Below are 16,810 nucleotides of genomic sequence, written 5' to 3' on the forward strand. Positions count from 1 at the left end.
CTTAACTAAGAATAGACTTTATGTAAGTGATGATGCAAAAGCAAATACAGCGCCTAGCAACTATTTATTATTCACAGTTATCTGCTCCCTGTGTGAACTTGGAATTCTTAATTTAGATAGATATATATATATATATACACATACATATGTATTTTATTATATCCCTGGTATGTGCCCTTCCTCTCACTTCTCACCAACATTCCCCCATCTTGCGACTCCCTCATTTGTTCTTCCAATAGACTCACTGTATAAAAGAAATACTGTGATAGATACCGAGATTTGTCAAGAGCAGATGCAACAACCCCATAAAGACTAACCATTTTTGAGAAAAATTATATTTTTCCTATACTTGCTGCTCAATTGGTGATGGCGGTTCCAAGAGATTGGTTCGATATTCATCTTAAAGTGTAAAATAGAATAAGGCTAGAAATGCTGTATTTTGTATACTAAACATAAACATGAACTTACTGCACCACAAGCCTAATCAAACAAATGATTTATGCTTTCAAAGTTGGCCACAGGGGGTCACCAACTTGTAACTTTGTTAAACATCTTTGCAAGACCAAGACTGTGCACATGCTCAGTGTGGTCTGGGCTGCTTAGGGATCATCATAAATGATCAAAACAGCACAAGTCAAATAATATCTGCCAGAAGCCGATACAGCAAGACTGATTAATAATCAGAATATACAGACTGCACTGGGTCCTGTGTTGTCATGTCATCTAATGTGGATTTTATAGTTTTTGTTTTGTTTAATACAAACTTTCTCCAACTCTGCAGAACCAGTGGCTGCAGCAAAATAGAATCCCAGTTTATCTGTTTGAATCTGGCTCCATGATCTTTGTCCCTGCAGCTGGAGTTGGAAACACTAAAGGGGATATAAAGGCAAAAATAAAATCCAATACAAATCTCTACACAGTCACCGACTGCTCTACAAACAAAGCCGCTTGAGTTCTGCATGGCTGGGAAGTAAGGCGGGGGCTCCCCCTGCTGTTCATAAGTATGATTGTTTCCCTGCTGAGCAATTAGGGACTGAATACAGTCAGGTAGACATTTTTTAATTAAAGTATATTGGAGATATGTTTTTTATTAAAGAAAGTAAAGGACATGTAAACCCCCCTCCCCCCAACAAAAATGTAATCAATGAACAGCCTCCTTGAAATTTTTAGATAACTGACAGTAAGTTAACAGTAAGGCTGCAGAATCCCCTTAATCACTTAGAATTCTTTCTACTCCTCTAACCCACTCTGCCTGCTCCGTCAGGAATTTGCTTTGGCTGTTGACTTATGAGCATGCTCAGTTCTTCTCAGCTCAGATTACTAAACACACCCTCCAGTCTAACAGCAAATGAAGAGATAGCATTGCTGGTTCCCATAGAAACTCTAGCTGTCTGATCCTATTTTTTTCTCCTAACCACCTCTCCTGAGCTCAGCTTAACCATTACAGTGCTCAACCCCAGAAAAACTTTTTGTCAAAGTATGTTGTGCCTGTGTAAATCAGCATTCTGCATTGCATGAACTCTACAGCATACGTCTCAATGTTGCTGATGATGTGTCAGCGGGAAAATGGCCACTGGGTGAAAGCTGCTATTTGTTTTAGGAAACTTATATACATGGTAGGAAAATGTAGGCCTTTAATACGTTATTATAATGCAGTGGGATTGTATATAAAAAAGGTGGAGTGCTGATTAAGAAGCTCATTTGATCAATTCAAAGCAAACTGCTCTGCTAGATAAAATGTATGATATAAAAAAATCATACTCTGTTACTATTTAATTCTAGGATTTATTAAAGGGAAGTTATCATTATATATATTATATGTAGCCTATATGTGCAAATAGTGTATGTTTGTACTTGGATGCTAGATTTTCCAATATGGTGGCTGAGGTCTACTGTATGTCCTACTGCAGTTTTTTCTATCACTTCTTAGCTATATTAATGCCCCTAGAAGACAGATATATAGATAGAACAGGTCGTACCCTAGCCTAGGATGAAAGGCAGGCCCAGATTTGTGGAAAGGCAGGATTTTAGTGGGGGCGACATGCTGCCCAACACCCACATTGGTTCAAAAACACTGGGGATGAGCTGGAGATACAATAATTTTTAAAATTTCCCATACGCCAATCCCCATTGCTCCTGTCCCCCCTGGAGGGGACATGGGCGATGAACGGTAGTGGGCCTAGGGGCGCCCACTATGTAAATCCGGCCCTGATGAAAGGGGTGCTGCAGAGGGGGCACATATTGTGTTATCTACCTGCAGAGAACGTGGTTCCATTAAATGATCCCATCAGTTTCTTTAAAAGCACAAAGGGAAATTGGGAACTAATAAGGGGCATTATGTTCGGTTCCGAGAAGATTCTAAATGGAATGGACCCAACAAACTAGGTTTTTAGTTTGGTCAAAAACTGCCCAAGATTTTGTTTCTGTTTTGTTTTAATGTTTATTACATTATTTTCAGTCTCCATATCTGGTTCTATCTATTCCATCCCTCTTTTCTTCACTCTGGTCCATTGTTTTCATTTCCATTCTGTTTTATATAATAAACCACTTATCTTTTAGCACTCCATTTTAGACTTACTCTGTGTTATTGTACTTGGCCTTACTCAAGGGAATACGCACTAGGACTTCGTTTTTAGTTAGGTCAGTCAGAACTATTGAAGTATCTGTCAATATTACATATCCCGTGATTAATCTTCCTCACTAGTGATGCAAATGTTGTTGCAGTAATGGCAGTTGTTTCCAAGTGCCACTTCCAGCATGATCATGTCTTATACAGTAACCCAGTAACCTGCAACCTCATCTGGGCTGGATATTTTAGCATGAATTATGCATGTACACTAATCGGTGTGCTCTCTTATAGGTGACCATAGACGTAACAATTACGATCTTTCTTGGATCGTTCATTTCAATACACACATGTAGAGCTGAATGGTCAGATATACATATAGAAACAATAGAATTCTACCTGTATCTGATGATTCACTAACAATGGCCAATGTTTGGGTCCCTTCAAAGGCGTCTGATCAAAATTTTCCGTCCAGCCCGATCGACGAGTCGACCAATATCCAAGCCTTCTGCCGATATCGGTCGGCCCCTTTTCCACCATACACGCACCGAATATCGTATGATGAGAACATACGTGTACAGGAGTGAAAGGGAGATACTAGTTGGAGAGCACAGAGATATCGCTCCAAAGCACAGAAAAACACAGAACTGCTCTTACAACCAAACAGGTGGATCAGCCTTCAAGGCCAATATTTACCTATATCTGTAACCTGGTTATGAGTTAAAGGAGTCCCTGACCAAAGGTTGTAACTTCAGGGGCTGGAAACAAATCTGAAAACGACTGCCTTTGGATTAGGGCAGCAACATTACTACACCGAGGATAAAAATGACATATATCTAGGAAATAACAGGCCTATATCTGCAAACCATATACTGTATAAGCTACAAAATGTACAAACACATATTGTCATTTGAAACTGGCGTTGAATACCTATTTCAGATGCCAAGGGAGATAATAAACGAAAAATTCAGAGTGCACTATGGCTTATTATCTCCGTCTCCTGCGTTACATTTGCAGTAACGATAATGTTATTTCAATGGAGTTGAGACTATACAGAATATTCATTGGGTTGATCTTATTGCTAACAGAAAGGAACAGGGAATAATCCTTTCAAACCCAAGGGAAATACACGCTTTACTTGTTGATGCTTTGTTATGTTGCTGTTATGTTGCTGCGGGCTAGTACATGCCTGGCAATCTCAGAAGAGTATTAGATTTTATTGCCTTTTCCTCTCCATACTAAAAGCCTGAATTGCCGTGTTGTGCTGCACTGATGTCTAACAAGGCTTCTGTGGGTAATAAATATTTTGGGAAACACCTGTTCCCAGTGCTATTTTCATTAAAAGTGTTTCAGCACTTTTGCTCCCATAGACCATACCTCCCCACATTTTGGAAGTAAAAAGAGGGACAAAAAAAAAATTCCCGCATGTAGCGCAGCAATTCTTTTGACCACACCCCTTTCTGTGGCCACACCACCTAATTACCATATTCTCCTTATCTAAACTGTGTTTTTGTGTCTCAAAATTGTTACAAAGTATCTTATTTGCACCTGTTAGCTGTTCTGGGCTCTCTGCTAAAAGCCAATTAAGTGAGAAACTTTGTTTCTTTTTCTGGCTGTTCAGTGCAGAGAAAAGAGGGACTTTCCAGTACAAATGAGGGACTGCGGGTTGAGCTGTCAAAAGAGGGACTGTCCCTCCGAAAAAGGGACAGTTGGGAGGTATGATAGACTGAAGGGCATTATAATAAAGAATTAAGCAGAATATCCTGGAACATTCAGATCACTTGCCTACCGCACCGGCCTACATGTTCTGATTTGCCAGGTTATGTCGGCATAAATATCTTCCATTCCACTGACTGTATCATTAAGATTATGGCAGACATAAAAATCAGTGTTCTATTGCATAAGCTTTCAAAGATTAAAAAAAACTTCTCGGAACATGCGTCTCCTCTTTATAAAAAAAAAAAAATAATTTTTTTTTAAAAACAGGGTTCAGACTTTCTTTATAACCCCTGTATTTCATTTTTAGTTGTGTTTTTCAGCCGTCTCTAGTAGCAGACAAATCATTCGTTGCAGCTGAAGTGCAGTACAACTGTAGCCAGACTTTTCATTGCAATAGTACAGCCTGCTTCTATACTTACGCCTGAAGAGGAAAGCTTCTCTAATCTTAAGGTTTTATCAGTTTTAACAGCCTTAACAGTTTTAAAAAATAGTTTGAAGGTCATCAACTGCACCAGCCACAGGGGGCATTTTCCTACGGTATAAATCCAATACTTAATTTTTTTAGTAAAACATATACTGTATATATACAGTATGTGTCAGTTTTACTAAAAAAAATTATACTAGTATTAGAATATATGGGGCAGATTTATCAAGGATCGGAGTGAAAATTCTAATTTTTAGGGGTAATTTTAGGGGCAGATTTATCAAGGGTCGAATTTCGAAGTAGAAAAAGCTTCGAAATCCGACCATCGAATTGGAATACTTCGACTTCGAATATCGAAAGTTGAAAGTTTTTATTACATCGAATTTGCGGTCAAAGTAAAATCATTCGATCGAACGATTAAATCCTTTGGATCGAACAATTCAAAGTATTTCATCCGTCGATCGAAAGATTTTTCTTCAACTTCAAAAAATGTAGAAAAATGCTCTAGAACAGGGATCCCCAACCTTTAGAACCCGTGAGCAACATTCAGAAGTAAAAGGAGTTGGGGAGCAACACTAGTATGAAAAATGTTCTTGGGGTGCCAAATAAGGGCTGTGATTGGCCATTTAATAGCCCCTATGGGGATTGTCAACCAACATTGAGGCTCTGTTTTGCAGTACAACTGGTTTATATGCAACTAAAACTTGCCTCCAAGCCTGGAATTTAAAAATAATCACCTGCTTTGATGCCACTAGGAGCAACATCCAAGGGGTTGGAGAGCAACATGTTGCTCGCGAGCTACTGGTTGGGGATCACTGCTCTAGAAGGTCCCCATCGGCTAACATAGCACTTCGGCAGGTTTAATTTGGCGAAGTATTGAAGTCGAAGTTTTTTTAAAGAGACAGTAGTACTTCGATTTTACTTCAAACTGAACTCGAAGTCAAACTCGTAGTATTCGATGGTCGAAGTATCCAAAAAAATTACTTTTTAATTTTTTTACTTTGAAAATTCCCTCGATTTCACTTCGACCCTTGATAAATCTGCCCCTTAGTGTACTTTGACTAGGGAATAATCCAAATTTTAATTGAATTTGAAAAAAAATCGAAAATTTGAATATTGATATTTATCATGTACTGTCTTTAAAAAAACTGCCATGGGGCTAGACATATTGTCAGTTTCCCAACTGCCCCCAGTCATGTGACTTGTGCTCTGATAAACTTCAGTCACTCTTTACTGCTGTACTGCACGTTGGACTGATATCACCCCCTCCCTCCCCCCCCCCCCAGCAGCCTAACAACAGAACAATGGGAAGGTAACCAGATAACAGCTCCCTAACACAAGATAACAGCTGCCTGGTAGATCTAAGAACAACACTCAATAGTAAAATCCAGGTCCCACTGAGATACATTCAGTTACATTGAGTAGGAGAAACAACAGGCTGCCAGAAAGCAGTTCCATCCTAAAGTGCTGGCTCTTTCTGAAAGCACATGACCAGGCAAAATGAGCTGAGATGCACCTACACACCAATATTACAACTAAATACACTTGCTGGTTCAGGAATTACATTTTATATTGTACAGTGTAAATAGTGTCATTTAGAAATAAAAACTACACCATAAAAATCATGACAGAATCCCTTTAAGGGAATTATTTATAAAACCTTTCTCCCATATGACATAAGGGGGACCATTTAATTAGTTAGAGTGAAGGAATAGAATAAAAAAAACTTCGAAATTTTGGGTACTTCGACCATCGAATTGGCTACTTCGACCTTCGACTACGACTTCGAATAGAACGATTCAAACTAAAAATCGTTCGACTATTCGACCATTCGATAGTCGAAGTACTGTCTTTTTAAAAAAACTTCGACCCCCTACTTCGCCACCTAAAAACCTACCGAAGTCAATGTTAGCCTATGGGGAAGGTCCCCATTGGCTTTGCAACAATTTTTAGGTCGAAGAAAAATCGTTCGATCGATGGATTAAAATCCTTCTAATCTAACGATTCGAAGGATTTAATTGTTCGATCGAACTATTTGCGGTAAATTCTTCGACTTCGAAGTCGAAGGATTTCCATTCGGCAGTCGAATATCGAGGTTTAATTAAACCTTGATATTCGACCATAAGTCAATTTGCCCCAAGGTGTCACTCCAGGGCACTTGTCAACGCATTTCCCACTACAGGACACACAATGGGGTTTAACCAACAACTTATGAGTGGCCTGCTGTGTAGCGCTTTCCCTCTTGTGGTATAGATATATCAGGGCCGGAACTAGGGGTAGGCAGAGTAGGCACGTGCCTAGGGAGCAAAGCTGGGAGGGCGCCAGGCACGTACCTCCTCTGTCATCTACCCCAAGTCCGGTTCCCTTCGCTGGCCGACTCTATGTAGTTTTCGCGCTCTGTGCGTTTCTGCGCATGCGCACACGCAGACTAAATAGGCACTGAGACTGCCGGGCCTGCCTAGGGCGCCTGCCCAGCATGGCCCGGCACTGAGATATATATATATATACGTATATATTGTATGAATGAGAGAGTTGACATGTCTGTGAGCCAATGAAAACCATGTTTAGGCCTTTTAGCCATGCATCTTTGGACTAATAAAAAAAATGAATGGTTGCCCAGACCCATGAAATCTTCTTGTGTGCCATTTCTTACTGTCATTTGACAGATATTATAACTCTTACCCTTCCCGTCTGCCTTTTCCCCTAATTCATATCAATGCTCTAAATGTTGTAAATGATGAAAGTTGTGGAGTGTGAGTATATAGTAAAAAAGAATGGCTTTGCCAATGTTTCAGAATTCCATACGTTTCACGATGTCGATATATACGTGGTTGTAATCCCTGTACCCAGCATGAGGTTCTTCTTCTAGTAAAAACTCCAAATGTTCTTACGATGTAAAAGTCCCGCCACATAAATATTATTTCTATTGACATGAGATAAAAATGAAATCGATGTCAGCCCAAGGCTCCGCTCACGCAAGCGTTTTGTCTCCTCGTTCTCCTCGTTATCTATCACTTATTTTAAAGCTGCTCGCTACATAATAAATCCTTTCTGGGAAATGTCTATTTCTCACAGGGGAAGATAAGGATCACACAAAATTGCTCTGAAACTGATGTAACGTTCAATATGAATTTTTCATGTTCATCTCCACTTTCCACATCAATGGGTAGAAATAATGCTGAGTAGAGGAAGTCCCGGCTGTATAAGTCATTGGATGTACAATATTATCTGAGGGCAGGACCCTTGTGGGAATCATACATTGAACAGACTTCCATTAAGACTCAAAATGGGATTTAAAGGACAAGGAAAGTTAAACTAAAGAAGTAGCTAGAAATGTTGTACATGATGTTTTGTGCTTCTGTAGCAGCCCAAGGCAACCACAGCCCTTTAGCAGTAAAGATCTGTGTCTCCAAAGATGCCCCAGTAGCTCCCCATCTTCTTTTCTGCTGATTCACTGATTCACATGCTCTGTGCTGCTGTCACTTACTGAGCTTAGGGAGCCACTCACAATATACAGTACACATAGAATAGAAATGTCACAATATAAGGCTGATTAGTAATTAATACACATAATTACTACATGGCAGCACAGAAACCAGTGCAATTAGCATCAGAATTGAATAACCTGTAGCATCAGCTTATATTACAGCCAGGGAAGCTCATTTTCTGCTGGATAATTAGTGACGAGCCCTAAGCTTAGCTTCTCAACAGCCAATCAGAGCCCACTGAGCATGTGAGTGTCACAGACACTTTCCAAGATGGTGACCCCCTGTGACAAGTTTGAAGTCCTAGATCATTGCTGCTATTGACAAGCTCAAACTTTAGCCTCGTGCAATAAGTTCACTATATAAAATATGGCATTTTTAGTCACATTCATTTTTAGGGTTTAGTTCTCCTTTAAAAATGTAAATCAATTCTATTAAATTGACATAAACAGTGATTTAAAGGACTTGTGGCGCCCAGTTGTTGTCTATTCTATTCTCGTTACCCCTTGTGCAATGACACCATCTAGTAAGTGAAAAGTATTTTACCCCACCCTGTTCCACTATAGACGCTTCCAAATTTGGTTTGCTGGATATGCCCAACAGTTATAACAGTTATAAACAAAAGAGAGGAAGATAGAGATAAATAGTGATAAGATGAAGCTGATGTATTATTGCAAAGGGAGAAAATAGAAGATAAGACCAATTAACCAAATTAATAGAAAAGTGAACAGCTCTAGATATTTTCTTGGGCCTCTAGTTCCCTGGAGTCTTTTCCCTTTTTCCTTGGATATGTGGGAGGTGCTAATCAGTTAGGCAAGGTCTAAGGGGAGTCAAATAGAAACATAAACTCGAAATTCGAAAGAAAGAAAAATGACCAATCGAAATTTATGAAAAAAATAGAATTTTTTAAATTCAGGTGAATAGGAACGACCTGCAAACTCAAATCAAACTCGATTGAATTTGATTTGTTTTTTAAAAAAAAATTGATATCCAAAAGTCCACCAACCAACTCCAAATTGATTGTAGGAGGTCCTCCATAGGCTACAACACCAATTCAGGTTTTTATAGATGGCGAATAGTCAAATTTGAATTCTTAAAGGGACAGTTCATTGATAAATTTCGAAATTCGAATTTAGTTTTTTTTGTTTTTTTTAAAACTCGACGCAAATTTGGACTATTCCCTAGTCTAATTACCCTATAATAAACTTGAAATTCGAATTCGAAAAATTCGGATTTTAAATTTGACCCTCGATAAATCTGCCCCTTAGGATATAATAACCTGCCTCTGAAATCAGAAGTAGCCATGAATATAAGGAATCATGTCTGCCATTGTAAAAAATATAAGGATATTAGAAGTCACCAAGCAGTTCCATGACCATAGAACTTCTTGTATCTTATTTAAGGAATACAGTGTTTCTTATAATACAGAAGTTACATCATTAAGGACTGTTTGTAACATATGACATCATGCAAAAATATACTTTACTTTTCAAGGCTTTTGTGCATCATATACAGAAGGGAACAATATATTCACAATTTTGGAATATGTCTGCCCCAGTCTTATTGGTGGTCCATTATTTTTTTTATCATACGCAAGTTTCATTGAGTCATGTGATGCAATTTGATCTTAACGCACTGATTTTAACTGATGACATCACTAGGAAATGCTTATAAGGACATATTTTACAGGATATTTGTGGCTATAATTATAAGATTCTAGTATTTGTGCCATGACCCCAATAAAGCCTCCAGTCTCTGATCTAAAACTCACACCCATATACTGCTAAACTCCACCCATTTGATGCCAGCTTTGGTAAGTTTAATATTCTAGTTGTTTTGCCAGAAGATTTTTTTTAAACTGAAATGTATTGAGCATTTATCTTATATACTGTAGCAACAGAGGAAGCAGACCCTGCGGCTGCCGGAGGCCCAGGGGGTATAGGAGGCCCCATAAGGCTCTAATTAATGAGCAATTTCAAAATATATTGGTAAAAAAGGACAACCTGTGGATATGTTGAGGGCCCTAAAATTAATTTGCTGTGGGACCCACTAATAGCTAGTTACACCTCTTTGTATAGGGGATGGAGGGAGGGAAAAGTGAGGGTTTGGAGGGGGGAAGAAGGGGTTTAAAATAAAGGTTCCTCTAAATAACAGTAACAAAAAGACACAAGCATCTGGGCTATAATTCCAGTGTTAGGGCAGAGACACACAGTCAGATTCGGGGAGATTAATCACCCGGCAACAAATCTCCTCTTCTTGGGGCCACTAATCTCCCCAAACTGCCTTCCCGCAGGCTAGAATGTTGCCCGAAACTGCCTCATGAGGAAACGTCGGATGACTTCGGAAAACGTAGAGCTCCGAGTGCCATCCCGCAGTCGATTTACATTCTAGCCTATGGGAAGGCAGTTTGGGGAGATTAGTTTGGGCGACTAATCTCCCCGAATCTGACCGTGTATCGCTGCCCTTATAGTTTCAGAAAGTCAATGTCAATCAATGGACTTGCCGGAAGCTTTTTAAAAGTTCAAACTACCTGCATTTACCCCGCTCCCCCCATACTGATTACGATTGATGGTCTCCCATAAACATTTGGTTGGAAACCCCAAACATACCCGCAGAGTGTTACACCAGACGCGATGCCAGTGCAGTTTATTAAGCAGCAATAGTATTACCAGTGCTTTTCGGTAGTGATGGGCGAATTTCTCCCGTTTTGCCGAAAAATTTGCGAATTTCCAGTGAAATTTGGAAGCGGTGAAACATTCACGAATTTTGATGGCCGCGTCAATTCGCGTTGATTTTGATTCTTGCGTCAATTTTGATGCCGGCATTAAAGTCAACGGGTGTTGATAGTGTTGACGAGTGACGGTTTCCGACGTGCACCCAAAATATTTTGACGCCGGACAAAATTTTTTGACAGCGAATATTCGCAGCTGTTTCGTGAATTTATTTGCCTGTGCCGAAACGCGGAAATTTGCGCAAATTCGCGCCTGCCGAATTTATTCGCCCATCGCTACTTTTCGGCTGTTTGGGTGTGATGAACCCCATCAGCAGGCAGGACTTACCATGTCATAGACATTAAGTATGACGGGTTCATTGGCCATTGTGAATGTGAGCGGCTCCTTGTGGCTCGTCCAGGCGCAGAGATTCCTTGTGGTCGGTGCTGCACTTGGCTGATGCCTGCGGGTTTGTTTTCATTCTCCAGTCTCCAGTCAAACTGGTTTGGGGTTGTGACTGCCTAAACTTGCCCAGCAGATCTGTTTCTGTCTCATACTGCGGCTCATGGGGAGAGGGGGGATGTGGAAGCAGAATTCAAGCAGAGTTTCCAACAATTCCTACGCTACGCTCCACTGTGCATGATGCAGTCCTGAACCAGAGGCAAGTTCAGTCTCATGAGTTCAGATTGTGCAAATGTAGCAAATGCCGTGCAACACATCTGCTCCTTGTACAACAATGACCTTTACTGAACGTAAGGTGAGCTCAGCAGCCCCAAACATGCTCCTTCCTCTGACTTGCTCCAATCCACTTGCTGCTCTGCATAATCCTGGGCTGTTTTCCTCGCCTGGCCGCTGCTAGTGGATCTGTACTACACAGATATTGCAGAAATATAGGAGATGTCAGAGGCTGTGCAGAATCCTGAGCTGCTGATGGAAATGCTTACGGTCGGGAGCAGCCGTGGTCCTGATGCTGCGAGCTGGATAACAGTAATGATGCTTCAGTGAGACGAGATGCTGAAGGAATCAGTAAGATCCACAGAGAAACAGCCTGGGTGTAAACGTCTGACAACAGACTCGGCTTGTGGGGAATTGATGGAGCCGGCAGCTCATTCAGTGCAGACTCTGTAGTATCTGGAAGGAAAAAAAAATTAGGAACACGATGACCTCATCTAAATAGGGGGTGGAGTCTTGTCTTTATTCCTACTGCTACCAAACCAATGTGAATGAGCTGCAGGGAGGCAAGTGACATCATACAGAATCCACAGCCCCCCGGGGACCAACACTAGCCATTCATGGAACAGCCCAGAGCTCCCACCCCAAAGTGAAGCCGACACTACTCAAATTATTTCCACTGAAATAAAAACAAATCCCTAATATTCCTCATTTTGCAAGGAAATCATCTATAGATTTATTATAGGCTTATTTTCAATGAGGTGCCAGTAACAGTCAGTGGCTTTATACCCCTCCCCAATTAAAACATGGGCCATATCCTTGATGCCTGATGGAATATTTCAGAATATTTATACTCAAATCCCCCTCTGCGGTTCCTAAGTTGATGGTACAATTCCAGTGAATAGAAACAATAGACAACCCCAAAATAAAAATGTGCCTAATAAAAAAACATATAACATACCTCCCAACATTTTGGAAACACAAAAAGATTTGGCGGGAGTAGTGTGCCAAATTTTTTTGACCATGTCCACTAATGTTTATAAAAACTCCCATAAACTCCTTCCCTATCAGATGTATTAGAGCTCACTCAAATAACTGATTCCAGTAAAAACAAAATAACTGCCTTTTGCACAAATCCTGCATGTAGAGAGACATGATGTCTGGTGAGTTTAATAGAGTGACCTCTAATACATCTTCTAGGCAAAAGGAGCCCCCCTATAAGATACATTGGATCTAACTGTCAGTGAATATCTGACACCCAACTGCTGCATGAAGAGAGAATGAAGAGAAACAGATGCTGAGAGAGGAATAGTGACGATAAACTTGATTATTTCAGAAACAAGGCAGAATATTTAATTGATGGTATTCAGAAAGTTCCTTATTTCAGTATGATGGAGCTTATATTACATTTTCATTTTCATGATAGCTCCCCTTTAATAAACCATTGGGTGATTATAAATAGAAATGTCATTGTAAGTACTAAGGGACACCCCCTGGGCTTCTATGATTCATGGTGCACAAAAACAAGCCAAGGGCACACATACATGTTAGGTCCCATATTGTAAGTCAATTAATGGATAAAGTTCTGTCCTTTACTCCCACACTTCTTCCAGTTAGAGCTGCATTATTTCTAGTCAGGTCTTTTAAGTATTCATTCTGGGATTCTGGGGGTATATTTTTCCTTTAATACTCAGTTGTTTCAATGTCAAAAAGAAGGATAAACAGGAGGGACTGACCAATAGGCGTCAACAGCAACCAGACTGCATTTAAAGGGATACTGTCATGGGAAAATGAATCAGTTAATAGTGCTGCTCCAGCAGAATTCTGCACTGAAATCCATTTCTCAAAAGAGCAAACAGATTTTTTTATATTCAATTTTGAAATCTGACATGGGGCTAGACATATTGTCAATTTCCCAGCTGCCCCAGGTCATGTGACTTGTACTCTGATTCAATGCTTCAATCACTCTTTACTGCTGTACTGCAAGTTGGACTGATATCACCCCCCTGCCTTCCCCCCCCCAGCAGCCAAACAACAGAACAATGGGAAGGTAACCAGATAGCAGCTCCCTAACACAAGATAACAGCTGCCTGGTAGATCTAAGAACAACACTCAATAGTAAAAACCCATGTCTCACTGAGACACTTTCAGTTACATTGAGAAGGAAAAACAGCAGCCTGCCAGAAAGCATTTCTCTCCTAAAGTGCAGGCACAAGTCACATGACTTGGGGCAGCTGGGAAATTGACAAAATGTCTAGCCCCATGTCAGATTTCAAAATTGAATATAAAAAAATCTGTTTGCTCTTTTGAGAAATGGATTTCAGGGCAGAATTTTGCTGGAGCAGCACTATTAACTGATTCATTTTGAAAAAGAAATTTTTTCCCATGACAGTATCCCTTTAATATTTCACTTTGGAGAGAGACAGAAGAGAAAGACAAAATACAATATTAATATTAAATCTATTATAATAAATATTATCCAGAATGCTTGGGACCTGGGGTTTTCTGGAAAAGGGATCTTTCTGTAATTTGGATCTCCATACCTAAGGACTACTAAAAATGTATTTAAAGATTAATTAAACCCAATAACATTAATTATATTTTAGTTGGGATCAAGAATAAGGCACTGTTTTATTATTAGAAAAAAGGAAATTATTTTCAAAAATTGTAATTATTTGATTACAAAAGGGTCTGTGGGAGATGGCCGTCCCATAATTCATAACTTTCTGGATAATGAGTTTTTGGATAACAGATCCCATACCTGTAATATTAATAAATCAAACATAAATATAAATCTACAGCTTCCTAGAAGATTTGAAGGTAAAATTTCCTTTCTGGCGCCAAACTACTGAATTTTCACCTCTGTCTCTGAATTTCTTTTAAGAAATTCAGTATCCTGCCATTTCCCATGTGCGGCGAGAGAACTAATAGATGAAAGCAAAGTGAGAGCACTGGGGTTAGAGAACAATAAGCTCCTGTGAGTAATTTGCTGCCATCTCAGAGAACAGTGTAGGTGGGAGAAGGCAATGAAAGAAACAGAGAATAATTAGTCAATCTCCTTCGCAGCTAAACGTGTATCTGGCAGAATGCCTTTATTAGTAACAGTCGCTAATGTTATGGAAACAAAGCAGCAAATGTCAGGCATCCATTGTGTTAATCTCTGTTCAGCCTGATTTCTCCGTTTATGTTGGTTCTGTGTATATATTTTACACTTATAAGCACAGAGTTTTGGTAAATTTGCAAATAATATATATATAGAGAGCGGAAAACACACTCCGGATAACTATCATTTATAAGGATGATGACGTGCATCAAAAAGTCATCAGTGTTAGTTTTAATAATAATCTAATAATAAAAGTATTTAATTATAATATTCATTTTTTATAATTGACCCTGACTCGCTCTGGTCAGAGCAGGTTGATAGAATGAGGGGCTGCATAGATTTGGGAAAAGATGGATTATTATGGGTCCCTGGAGTGGATGGAAGAGAGCAGGGTGCGCTTTCATTCCTTGCTCCAGTTACGTGTTTTGCAGCTGCCCAGGTAAAGGCAGTTGTGTAATTAGGCTGCAGGTGGGCTACAATTAAAAGAGGTGTAGAGCGCTGCTTCCCACTAGAGACCTCCTGGAGTTGGAGAGAGAGAGCCCCAAAGGTCTGGAGAGAGGACAAGAGAAACTGCTCCCAGGAGACAAGAGTGCCTCAAGTGTGCCCAGAGAGGATTCTGGGATTTGTGGTCCGCTGAAAGCCAGTAAGGGCTAAACTCAAATGTTTAGCCAGTGAGGGGCTGAAGTGGGCTGAAGAATTGTGTTTTGCTGAAAATAAAAGCCAGCAAAGCTGCAGTTTAAACATGAAATATATATATGTGTGTATGTATGTGTGTGTGTGTGTATAGCTTCTGGCAGCGAAACCCAAGGCCACGGCACAAATTTCAGCACAGAAATAGACACTGACACAGCCTTTCACGTTTAAACTGCTTTTATTTATATATATATATATATATATATATATATATATATATATATATATATATATATATATATATATATATATATATATATATATATATATATAAACTTCGAATAGAGTCCGCACTCTCAGGACAAGCTACTGACTGACGTTTCGGCTATATCTACTGTAAAAGCAGCTCGGATTAGTTTGGCAGGCCCCATAAACTGAGGGATATTATGGTGGGAAATGTGCAAGAATAGTTGTAGAAAATAACAGCATAAAAAGAGTTATTTTAAATTGCAGAAACAGGAATAGGAAAGTAGGGGATGATAAAAGCCATCGCTTGTGGTCAGATAGTGAAAATAAACTCAAAGAATGGAAGTGATAATACAGTTATTTAATATAAGTTGTTCTTCATCCAAGTCCTACAAAACAAATTGTAATTTTAGGGTTATATTTTGAGTGTTTGTGCAGTTAAACAGCCCCCATAGACAATTGCATTGTTGGTTACCCTTGTACCCTGCATCATCTTTAGTGGCACAAAGACTTGCCACCTCTAAACAAATTAGACATTACAAATCCCTTTAGGAATTTACATGACTCCAGTATTGACTGTACCAGGATACAGTAATTCTCTTGTCACTTTTTATTGTTCCTCTAAAACAGGGAGGTTATTTGGCTCCTGATAAAACTGACCCTACTTATAGTGACCGGGTTGGACTGGAGCCTTGGGGCCCCACCAGGGCTGCAAAAAGAAGGGCCCTCCTAGTCCCGGGGCCCCCTCTCGACTTCTAAACGCCGTCCGCTTGCACGAAAAATGGGGGGAGCAGGTCTGGACCGGCGGGAGCCCACCAGGTTTTTTTCCCCGTGTCCTATCAGCCCAGTCCAACCCTGTAGAGAAAATGTTAAATGAACCAAAAAAAAATCTGTCTGAGTGCAGTATTTGGAGGAAACTAGCAACATAGGAACCTTTATTTTCTATGAAGAACAATTATAGCACAGCAGACATTAGCTTTTTTAACAAGGTAGGGCAATGTATAGTCTACTGCTGAGCTACCCATGGGTAAACCACAATGTCATTTCACCTTGCCATTAACTTCAAGGCATATCTTCAAGGTTTTGCTAAATTTTCAGCAAAGTAACACTGCAAGTTTGCTCATCAATAATAATCTCTATAAGGAGCTGTGGAATATGTTGGCACTGTATAAATAATAATACTTGATGTTTTACAGTAACCGCACCTTTCACCCATCTACCCAACCAGTCCCCCCAAGGAAACCATGTGGT

General features: G+C 39.8%; 1 protein-coding gene across 1 annotated transcript in view; it reads right to left on the reverse strand.

Moving 5' to 3' along the window:
- Positions 1-12,113, reverse strand: part of desi2l.S (desumoylating isopeptidase 2 like S homeolog) — a 37,408-nt gene extending 25,295 nt beyond the window's left edge. Inside the window, exon 1 of the mRNA XM_041574936.1 lies at positions 11,254-12,113. Coding sequence (XP_041430870.1) covers positions 11,254-11,292 — 39 coding nt within the window. The 5' untranslated portion in view covers positions 11,293-12,113. The remainder of the gene's footprint in view (positions 1-11,253) is intronic.
- Positions 12,114-16,810: the final 4,697 nt, after the last annotated feature.

The sequence above is a fragment of the Xenopus laevis genome, chromosome 8S (assembly GCF_017654675.1).
Source record: "Xenopus laevis strain J_2021 chromosome 8S, Xenopus_laevis_v10.1, whole genome shotgun sequence".
NCBI lineage: Eukaryota > Metazoa > Chordata > Amphibia > Anura > Pipidae > Xenopus > Xenopus laevis.